The 12,026-nt window shown below is 37.0% G+C and overlaps 1 protein-coding gene across 13 annotated transcripts in view; it reads left to right on the top strand.

Moving 5' to 3' along the window:
* Positions 1–12,026, top strand: part of shank3a (SH3 and multiple ankyrin repeat domains 3a) — a 158,928-nt gene that overhangs the window by 69,152 nt on the left and 77,750 nt on the right. For all 13 annotated transcript variants that reach the window (XR_001336747.2, XR_001336746.2, XM_014337404.2 and 10 more), the window contains one exon: positions 2,485–2,601. Coding sequence is in view for 11 of the 13 variants with exons in the window: in XM_014337404.2 (XP_014192890.2) it covers positions 2,485–2,601 (117 nt within the window). In the remaining 2 variants the exon portion in view is untranslated. The remainder of the gene's footprint in view (positions 1–2,484; positions 2,602–12,026) is intronic.

Below are 12,026 nucleotides of genomic sequence, written 5' to 3'. Positions count from 1 at the left end.
AAAATATTCTATAATTTTATATATATATATTACATAGCTAGCCATTAATTTAATCTGCGTTTGTACCTACCAATGGAGAGGTACAGTGTTCCTATATGACTAAAGTGTAGAATTTTATTTATTATTATTATTTATTTACAATGTGCTGCCAACATAATGTTAGACACACACACACACACACACACACATATACAGGCTTGTCATGCCCTATAAAGATAATGCATAGTCCCTATATAGTGTTTTTATTTGTGTCAGGATTTTTATGTCTGAAAGTTCTTGCATGTCAAATGTTGAGTGGCAACATAGTAACAGAATCAAGCTTAGTGTATTTGAATGGGAACCTTCTTTGTCTTCACAAATGTTTATGGCTTTATATTAGGAAGGGGGGGGGGTTGTGTATTCCTCCCATGAATATAATAAGAAATTTGAAGTTAGGACCAAGAGGAACGCGGATCATTAAAGAGGGGCTGCGTGGATCATGTCAGTATCTGTTTGCCTGTCTCCCACACAAACCTTTTTTATTACATGTTGACATGAATTTCACCTTCATCTGTCTGTTTTTCTTTTTCTCCATAGTTACTTAGACAACACTGCTTAAGTGTGTTTGATCTCAAGGTATTGCAATTATTCTTACTTGGAAGTTATTATGAGCAAGATCAAACATTCTCAATTTGTTTTTGATTGCAGAGATTAGTTAAAGTGAACTTTGTTTCCAAGGATAATAAACAAAATTAATAAAAGTCTTAAACGAAATGTAAAAGTTATTTGTGAACTAAACCAGCCTTTGTGTTTGAGAGGGTTTTATTGAACATGTCAGCTCAAAGGAAGCTCGCTGTACTGGAAAGACGAAAAGGCCTCATACGCGAAGGGATATCTAGATGCTGTTTAAGAGATTTTATGGCATTCACTCAGCCTCTACATTTCTGTAGTGAAATGTCAAAACAGTCTACACTTACTTACTTCTCAAGCATACTGCTTGTACAAAGCTCTTTATCATGCACTTTTCTTTCAACCGTTCACACAAACACTGACACACCAATTACAGCAGAGAAACTTGGAGTTCCGTATTTTACCCAAGGACACTTGAATGAATTTAGAATAAACTTTTTACTGTTTTACTGCATCTGTGGTTTTGTGTATGGCCTTCCGGGGCCTGGCCACACAGCCCAAGAAAGACATCCACAAAGCAACTTTAGCGCAGATTATGCTAATAACCACATCTCACCATCACACACCTTCTTACTTTTTAAGGAAGTGGTGTTAAAAAGCAATTCATGACAAGATTGCGTAAAAGAGTTTAGTGAAATCACCCAGGAAGTCTCTTTGCTGAAAATATAGAGGGGGTTTAGGATAAGAGAGCAAAGATGCTTTTACAGTTATTTGTTCTTATGTATGTTTTCACTATTACTCAAAAATAAAGTAAATCTAAGAATTCTTCAGTCCATCACACTTTTACTCCAATCCTTTCATTTTAACTCTCCTTCCACATCTCTCCCCTTCTCTGTGCCCTTCCGAGCATTAGCATTCCTTGGGCATGTATTGTGTACAATAGGATACACTGCAAAAGGGCTGATAACCAACAACAATCCCAGAATCATTTGTGCACATTCGCACTGCTGTCACACACTGTTAGCGAGACAGAATACAGAAGTGAGAGAACAATTGCTGGGGAGAATCGTGTACCTCTTTGTCAGTAAGGCGCACAAACCGCAGATTTGGAGACAAAAAAGAAGAAGGAAAAGATAGAGATTAGATGAAAAGTTTATTGCTCAGAGTTATGTGAAACAAGAAGCAGAAAAAGTAGGAAAAGGCATAACTCTTGCCAGAAGAGCTTCACAGATTTCATTTAGCCTTAGGTGATGCAAATAAGATTTCCTCTTCTGTTTAGAAACTGTTAGCATAGGTGAGAATATTTTTTAGAAAGGAATTAGCTCAAGGAAAAGCATGGTCTGAAGATTAGCTTTCAACCATTTAGATAATCTGTATAAAGACATAGAAAGATATCTTGGCTTCTCTTTGTATTATGATTATGATAAATTCAAACTATTCCAGTATACAGTTGTATGTTGTGATGAAGAAAAGATTAAGGTTACATTATATTAATTTGGCCATTTTAAAGAGAGATTTTTCTTGGCTTAAAACAGTTCCTTGCAGGGGTGATGGGGCATTTAACAAGCAACAAGTCTCTGTTACCTTGTTGGCGAAATTGCTACATTTGCCTGTTATTTTGGACTATTTTAATACAGCGATTATTGCCCTTTGGCTCTTGATGAACTTTAAGACCCGAAAATTGACTAATTTACTTATTTAAGTTGCAAATGCAGATTGCATCTGTGGTTCATTTCTGGACTTTGTCATTCTTTAAAACATTTCATTTCCCTACATATATCACTGTTATCCCATTAATTTGCATTCTTTTCCCAGAGACCGTGTTTACTTCTTTTTGACTCTGTTAGTGTAAATGTTTTATCTCTGTCCTTTCAGGCATGTCGCTATGGCCATGTGCAGCATTTGGAACACCTGCTATTCTATGGAGCCGACATGAGTGCTCAAAATGCATCTGGAAACACGGCTCTGCATGTGTGTGCGCTCTACAACCAGGTACAAACACTTGTTTCAGGAAAAACATAAATAACATTTATGGACTATTTGCTTGGAGAATGAAGGGAATTGCATTTGTGTTGTAGCCCTGTGCGTTATACAGTTTACATCCAGTGTAGATGTTTAGTGCTAGTACAGTAGAGAAATGTCCCATTCAGTAGCAGGGTGAAAAATCAAGGACATGGTGGTTAATGGCTCTTTGATGCATTTACATTATACGGCAGGCACCAGAGCTAGCTTCTCAGCTGAGTGTGTTGGCTTTCTTAATACGCTTTAGACTAGTGATTTTTGTTGTCTAAAAAAACTAAAATTATACATAAATATTCTATTAGGAATAACTCAAAAATCTTGCACTGTACATCTGTTGTCTGTGAAGTAGGTCTGAGAAATCCAGCATGTGCACAATCCTTTATTGGACTTCATTGTAATGTTTTTCATATCGGTAAATACTCAATAACCCATAAGGATGAAGTAAACAAATATATGCATAAAACAAAAGAAAATTTATTTACAAAGGATTTCAGATCTTTTCAGACACTTGGGAGCCAGTGCATTCTTGAGTCTTCTTGGTTAAGCCTCTACAGGCTTTACACACCTGGATTTGGTCAGTTTATTTTAATCTTCCTGACAGATCCTCTCAAGCTCCATTTGCCCTTTGGCTGCACCAGTCACAGTCAGAAACTTGTCCTGAAGCCATTTCATTGTTGTCTTGATCTTTTACTAATTGATAGAGTTCTGTTATCCTTTCAACTGCCCCAGTCTCTGTAGAGGACTTCTAAACCTCATTTAGGGCAACTACTGGGTTGCCTCCTTGACTGTGACCCTTCCTCTAAGCTACTCAGTTTGTCTAGGAATATGCTGCAGGATCCAGGCTTAATCTTTTTTCCGATTTATTGAGGGCTTTGTGGAAGAATCAAAGGATAAGATATATCCTTGCTCTGATCAGTGCCTTATTTACCAGTGTGTGAACTGTGGTACCTTTACAAAAACAGGGTCTCCTTTTCTATACTGTACCCTACTAGCTGAATGCCATAAAGCATGCAAAAGGTGAAGGATTTGAATACTCTGACGATATATTCTTTCAGTGTAAGTATTTGTCTATGCCTATTTTCCACGAATAGTAGAAGCAATGATTGTGCTACAGCACTGAACGCTGTGCCACTCAACTTTCTTGGTCAAGGACATATATTAAGCTCAGAGACTCCAGGGATGTTACTTACAGTGTCTGTAAAGTTACAGAACAGCCACCACGCTGCATCGAGTGTTTGTGTGTGTTTCATAACGTCGACGGATTCATAACGTCGAAACCACAGGAATAATCCACCTGGCAATTTTCTCCATTGTATGAATTTTGATGCCAGGCTAAAAAGGCCAACTGAAGAGAATTGGTCTAAGTGTGGTTGTGCCACTGAAGTGAGCAACAATTAGAGATATTTTATCAGTTGTGGGTTACTAATACAGTTTGCATTAAAGTATGCACCAGGCAGGGATAGAATGTAATTTAATTCTTGATGCTTTGCAGATCGTGTTTCTAAACAAAGATGCATTTGAGCCTGCTTATAATTGCCATACAGCTTCCATGCCCCGTCTATTGCTCTTAACGCTAAGCCCACGTTTCTCATACTGAAGATGTCAGTGCAGCGCATATAAACATGCCATTCACTTCTTTTGGTATACCTTGCTGGCATTGGGTTGGACTTTTGTCTTCACAGCAGTTTTAATTCTTTGTGGTGTAGATTCAATAAGGTGCTAGAAACATTTTCTCAGTGATTACTACTGCCATGATAGCATCACACAGTTGCTGCAAATTTACTGCATATCCGTCCTGTGAATCTCCCTTTTCAGGCTTTTTGAATACAGTGAACACATTGTCACGTTCAAGAAACCAGTCGGATATTATCTGAGCTTTGTGAGATGGTTCGTTACCTTGCTGGAAGCAGCCTTTAGAAGATAGGTGTGGTCATACATGCATAGGGATGGACATGGTTCAGGCAGACTGATGTATTTAAACAGTGCTTATTTGGTGATGTTTATTTTCCAATCTTCTGTTGGCTCCATTTCCTGTTTTTCAAGGAAAAGGTTTTCAAGGTTTTTCGTGTTATAACAAGTGGATTTTGAGTCGCCTTCTGACCAACTCAGAGGAATCATTCTCCTCTGACCAGCATTAAACAAGAGATTTTTGCCCAGAGAACTGCTGCTGACTGGATATTTCCTCTTTTTTAGATCATTCTCTGTAGATCTAAAGATGGCTGTATGGGAAAATCCCAGTTGATCAGCAATTTATGAAATACTTAGACAAGCTCGTCTGAAACCAATAACCATACCACCTTCTAAGTAACTTTCTTCGCTGCACTGATGCTCAATTTAAACTTCAGCTGGTCATCTTGACTATGTCTAAATGACTAAGTGCAATGTACTGCTGAAATTTGATTGGCTGAGCAGTTATAATGTGTCCAGTGAGTACGTATTCATAGATTGTTTAATTTTTAGAATAAAACTTTGTCTGACAGACTAGGCATTATATACTTACTTAGCAAATCTTACTCAAACAGTAAATGGTGCATGTAGGGCACTATTTCCCACTTCGGGTTTGCGCGCATTAAATATTTATGGCAGGAGAATTGTGTACCAGTGTTAAATAAGCTACAGTTTCCATTCCCGTGTTAATAAATATCACCCAGTCTAATTTCACTGTTTCCAACAGTTTCAGATAATTGAAAACTTTTATCAGGCTATAGTAAGATAGTAAATACTTGTTTATAGAATTAGTTTGTATTTTGTTCTGGTGAAACCAAACAGAAAAAAAACAAAACAAAACTGCACAAATCCAAGTATAAATCTGTGAATACGTGCCTACCAGCTTTCATAGTGCCAGATGGCTGTGAGTCTTAGTGAGTTTGACATCCGTGTAATCTACAAGAAAATCTGCATGTAGCTTCAAATCTAGATATAGTAGCTTCAAATAAAACAATATTTTAATAACAATAATATTAATAATAATGAGGATAAATGCTTGATGTTAACGTGCAGTATTTCGTAATATGAATGAACAAGAAGTAGATTAGGGTAGTGGGAGATGAGGGCAGTATAAACCAGAATTCTCCTGAGCAAACCATGTAGATGTAGAGCAGCCAGGTGCTTTTTGGTTTAACCCCATGAAGCCTGAACCTTGAAAATTCTAATTTTTGAAAATGGAGAGTTTATTGAACCATCTGACAAATTTGTTTTAAATAAAATTAATGAAATTGGAATTTCCGTGAATGACTTTTGAATTGTATTGTATTCGCTACATCTGGCTGTGCAATTTATTTTGTTTTTTCAGGGGGTAAAAATCACACTGATGATGTAGAAGTGTCAAAGAACTGCATGTATTAAATGTGATACACTAGGCTAGGTTAAGGCTTCTCAAAGAGAAGAAGCTTTTGTACAGCTTTGCTGGGAAGCAGAGATTTGATTAACATTAAATAAGTGCTTTCTCCTCTCGCTTTCTCTCTCCCAAATGAACTGAAACGTGTGTGTTTGTGTGTATGTTGGAATGTTGTGGTTTAACTTAGTGCTGCACAGCTAATTTCAGTCGTGATGATCAACATCACATTATCTGTGTGTGTGTGTGGTGAACACAGTATAAATACTTAATACTTATTGTTTGTAACACATTCGTGTGATTTAAGGCACTTCATGTTCACTGCTCAGAAGAGTGTGTGTAATGTATTACTCATGTAGTGGGAACATGGACCTGTTTACACAATTACATTGTCACGATCTCTCTTTTTAGACCGGGAAATTCCCAAAACATCAATCATTAAAATTTAGTATGAAAAAAAAAATAGTATGAAGACTTGGTTTGAGGTTTAGATCTTTACCTTTGCTCTGAATTAGAGGTATCATCCATCCATTTTCTCCTACTTAACCATTTCAGGGTTGCGTGGAGTAGGGGGCTTGAAGCCTATTCCAGCTATCACTAGATTTAATGCACCCATTTTTATATCTATCGTTTGTCTTATTTTTCCAGCGTTTTTCTTCTTTCAGCAGTGAAAATGTCACGTAGCTGGTCACTGTTCTTTAAAAGGTCTAAATAAAAAAGCAATATCTTGACCTAAGCTTGTGTAATTTAAGGGCCGGTGACTTGAAGATTTTAATTGTATGAAGGTGGTATTTTGCATGGCCGCACTAAATATGCAGGAATGATTATGGGATACAGTAATTCTCAATCTGTGACCACAAATGTATTCCAACATCATTCCTACTTTGCACCTTAACTATGAGAGTGGACTTTTTTTTCTTCTTTATTTTTTTCATCACTTCAAAAAAAAAAAAATCAAGGTATAAACTTAACAGTGGTTTTGAAGAATTACACCACTAGCAAACAGTAGTTAGCTATATTTTCAGGAAAATATTGCCAGTATAAAATCCTCTGAACTGATTGAAACTCATGTGTGCCTGCTTTCGAAGAGGGGAATGCAGCCACAGACAGACTGGGTAAATAGTTTAATTTACAGTTACTTGTGCAACTTTCTTTTTCTGCAACTTTAAAGTCTTTAGGTTTGTAGTGGATCTTGTCCAAGCTCTTGTGATGAGGACTGCTGTTATCCTGCCACTCGAGACGAATACGACGTTGAGCTGATCAATCCCAGGAAAATTGTGTCGAAGGGTTCAGAAGGCCAAAAGCAGGCCTACATGAATGCTTATGTGCAATAAAAGTAAGAAATGCACTGCTACAATCAACTGGGAAACCAGTTGTTCTAATGTCAATAGATCCATACAGATGGATGGACAGAAAGATGAAGATGGAGTTTGCTGAATAAAAAGATTCAGTAATCATCAATAAAATGTACTTGAGCACTGCCCCGAAGGTCCTATTCTTTGGGTCTGACTGGCTATTTAAGTTACTTAGTGGGCTTTCAGCTTGGCAGAAGCAGTGAATGAAGGCAGGGCTCACATGCTTAGGAGGTCATGGGTTTAATGATTTAGAAGGGACAAAGTACTGTAGAAAATGGCAACACTGATGAGTGAAATTAAACAGAGGCTGTGCAAGACACAAACGGATCTATCCAAAGCAGTCAGACCAATGATATCCTGCTAGACCGTTAATTATTATATTGTTGTTGCACAGAAGAATAACATATCAGCTTGATATAAATGTTTCAATTTTAAATCCTCTTTGATGTTAATCACAAACAACTGTAAAAGCATGCTCACTTTTCAGTGAAGGATGCCAGATCTGCTGCTTCAATTTTAAGGGCAAAAGGAATCCTCAAATGTATAAACATGTCTGTTAGAGGAACCATCTGTCACACTTTTTACACATGACTGACCTGATCGTTAGTGAAGAGTACTTGATCTAAATCACTTCTGTTTGCATGTCTATGAATCTAAAGCAATCACATCTAACAAACAGCAGTGAGAACTGGATTATGGATTATTGTAGGAAGACTTGCAGAGAAGAGGAACACATGTGGTCCACATTGTAATTAGACTGTGTGTGTGTGTGCGTGCCTGTGCATAATGACTTTAGGTTAATTAGAACACACGTTTGAGTCAAGACACATACTCGAGGTTAATACCAATATAACATGCATGTTTACCTTGCAGGTTAAATGCCAAAGTTGCATTAATAAGCAATAATTAATAATGCTAAAGTTCAGGTCCACCTGGTCTGTGTGACAGACACTTATTATCGCTGCTTTCTATCTCCTTATAGAGACTGCTTGGAAAAGTTTTGAAACTTTTGAACTAGCCTGGCCTTGTTGTGTCATTGCTAGAAAGAAAGACTGCGGTGCGCGTTATATTCTAAACGACCTTCACATAGTCTTTGTATCTTCCTCTGTTCTTTCACTTGTAGCATTCCTCTCTAACCTTGATATATATTCTCCATTATTCTCTGTTGTCACTCCAAAGAGATGATGGAAATATATTTGTACATCTTTCATATGCACTCGAAGGTCTGCATGAATGAAAACCTGTACCCATTTAGCGTTCTCGAAGAATGATGATTATGAGGCTTTACACTGAAAAATGTCTGCGTTTATTTACCTGTGTATGTGTGTGTGTGTATCTGTGTGTGTGCAGCTGCCTGAGGTATGGGTGATTAGCATTACTTAATCTAATAGCCGTAGGCATTTATCTATATAGCTTTTTTGGCAATTTTAGCCTCAAGTGTGTTTTAGATATTAGCATAAAGAGTAATCATATATTATGCATATAACACTTGCTCTGTTTTTAAATATACTCGGTGTATTCACCATCAGTGTTTACAGAGACTTTTCCTATTTCTTTGTGTTTCACCTGGCGTCATGCCTAATATACAGCCGTACTCAAATGAGTACATTTAGCAATATCAGCCAGAAAGTGTGGAAGCTCCAGTAAATATAGTAAACAAAAAGTTGTTGCACAAATACTTGTGGCATGACATTTTGTAGGTGGTTTGAAAAAGTATTTAACATAATATATAGCTTGTTTGAAAAGCAACAGATTAAAGGTGTGATCCATCACATCCCCTGCCAATACTAGCATCTGTGTTTTACCAGAAGAGGGTGCTCCAGTGCATACAGGAGTGGATCATCTGCTATAAAGAGCCTGAAGAGTAAAACCACATGGATGTATTAACTGAACAACATAATAAATGAATCTGGGTATGCATGTTCCTGAATGTGTGTGACTCACTAAGAGTCACTAGAGTCACTTTGCTGATTTTAGTGAAAGGTTAGTCCTATTAATTCTGCTCTCTGTGTTAAATTACATATCGACCCTCAACCAGCCAGCACATGGACACACAATCCTGTCAATTTACAGCTGGGCTTTCTTGCCGAGGGGTGTGTACTCATTTACACACAGTATGTCACACTAGTTCTACGCAGAGTAAAACGGAAATTTGTTGTTGTGAACTAATCAGGAAGTCTGTTCTGTAATTGTTAAGATTCCTTCCTCTTTTTCTTCTTCTCCTTCTTTTAATTATTATTAAATTAAGCCCATGTTTTTTATACCAACACTTTTTGAATTCTAATTAATCTGTTGCTTTTCAAACAAGCTATATATTATGTTAAATACCTTTTCAAACCACCTACAAAATGTCATGCCACAAGTGCGACATATTTTACTATATTTACTGGAGCTTTCACACTTTCTGGCTGATATTGCTAAATGTACTCATTTGAGTACATTTGAGTCCAAAGACATGTGTGTAGCGCAGCCAGACATAGTACAATTAGTAAATTCAATATGTACTAAACATTTGCTTAGATGGAAACGTCCAAGACGTAAGTCATAAAAACTCAGTTATTTACTGAAGCATTTACAAAGTGGAAACATTTATATGGAAATACAGTACGTAAAGTTTGTACAATTAAAACATACATGAAAGTCAGTATTTGGTATGACAACCTTTATTCTTGAGCACGGCCTATATCTTGTAATTTTTTTTTAACTAAACTTCAGAAATGGTTCTCCGGGTTTTTTAAACTGTACTTCTCTTCTCTGGAGTTTGGCTGTCTTTTGTTCCATTCTCTGCCAAGATGACCTCACACTGCTTTAATAATGTTGAGATCCTTGCTCGTTTTCTGTCAAAGTTAGATTCATCCCTCCATGTTGCCACTGATTTTTAGTCCGGTTCTTGTGTAATTTTCCAACTCTTTGCCCTTTCTGCCTTATTTCCTTCCTTAACAATGGCTTCTTGAAAGCTACCCTTCCATTGAGACCATTTCTGATGAGGGCTCACTGAACAGAAAATCCATCAACTGAAGGACCAGATGCTTCTCTCATGTTCTGTTTAAGACTTTGTTGGATTTGTTTTCTTTTTCTTTCTTTTTTTCTTTTCTTTTTAAAGATAGGACCTTCAGATACTGTAGTTTCCACGCCGAGATATGTTAAGTTTCTATTAGTGCTTTTAAAATCACTGTCTTAGTGCAAATATACAAATTATCTGTCTGGCATTTTTAGTAGATTTGCTGAATAAATGGGAACAAATGACTTGACAGTAAAGCATACAATTTGAAATTGGGTCTTTGCTAAGTTGGCTGTTACATGTAGACACATTTATACTTGAATGTTTCATAGGTTAGTGTTAAGTTGCTTAACAAGCAAAAAAAAAATGCAAATATCCCTCTGAAAATGCTCAGGTACAAGGACTGGACTGAAAAAAGCAATCAGTGTCCAAATAAAACCTTTGAAGGCCTTCGAATCATCTGAAAACTATTGCACAAAACCAGTAAAGAAAAAAAAAATACAAGAAAGTCTAGAAAAAATGTTGCCTTGTACTGTATCACTGCAATGATGTGGATATAGGTGGGGATTATTTCACATATTGTGGAAACATGAATCTGTATGCACAGTCACACTATGAGGACCTGTCTGTCTTGGGTTTTAAAAGCCATAATGTAGATCAAGAAAATTTGGAGTGAAGCCTTAGTGTCAGGGCTAGACTAGTAGCAGTTATGGTTAAGGTTACTGTATGTCTATAGGAATAATGTAAGCCTTCTGAAGTGGGAACACGGCATATGTCTGTGGCTAACTTCTCTTTGTACTTTAGATCATATTTTTGTTTAGATTCAACCTACAGCAGTTAGTGTTCTTCCACCAACGCTTCTCGTCATAAAATAGTGCCTTAGTTGCCAAAAACTCATTGAATTCAAACATAACTGCCTTGTATTTTTTAAAAAGCACCTCATGGAACGGGCTTCTTCCTGAATTCACAAATTCATGTTTTAGCCACAGGCGTTTCTCAAGAGACATTCTTGTTCTTTTTTTACACTGTCACCTCTGTCAGACTCATTTTCAAACAGTTTTGTAAGTCTGTTTCTTTTGGAAGTGATCAAAGAGGTTGCTTGTAATGCTGCCTCTGGCAACCACTGTCATGCTGCATAGCACACAAATTATTATACTCCTCTTGATATTTGACTTTCTAAAACCATGTCCGAATTGTTCAAAGTTTTTCCTAGTAAATTTGAAATAATTCATCTTGCCTCCATGGCGTGATGTGCTTTTCTTGGTCGTCCTTTTTCAGTAGCATGTGATGTTAGAAAACAGGTTCTGGAGACATACAATTTTCTTTGGCCCATCGCTGATACGCCCATTAATAGCTGCACTGGTTAACAGACGAGGAGTTAATTTTAGGTGCACTTTGTCTGATCTGACATTCAGAAAACTATTTTTACTAATGCAGACAGTAGATGTGAAGCAATTCGTTAAACATGACTTATACTTCTTAAACTGTCCGTGTCTAATTGAGAGGACAATTAGAAGCTGCAAAACAACATCCATAAGTGCTCCAAAGAATGACATATGTAAGTGATTGCTGTGTCTATCTAGAATCTGTGTTTGGGAGTCATCATGTGTATTTGTTTGCATATCTGTATGCTGTTGCATACAATAGAATGAAGGACAGTGACATGTAATACTCCTATAGGTAAACACACACAACTCTCTGTTGT

The sequence above is a fragment of the Haplochromis burtoni genome, unplaced genomic scaffold (genome assembly GCF_018398535.1).
Source record: "Haplochromis burtoni strain Fernald_Lab_line unplaced genomic scaffold, NCSU_Asbu1 Contig_179, whole genome shotgun sequence".
NCBI lineage: Eukaryota > Metazoa > Chordata > Actinopteri > Cichliformes > Cichlidae > Haplochromis > Haplochromis burtoni.
Note: the sequence above shows the minus strand (reverse complement) of the source record. Positions and strands in the feature narration are given on the sequence as shown.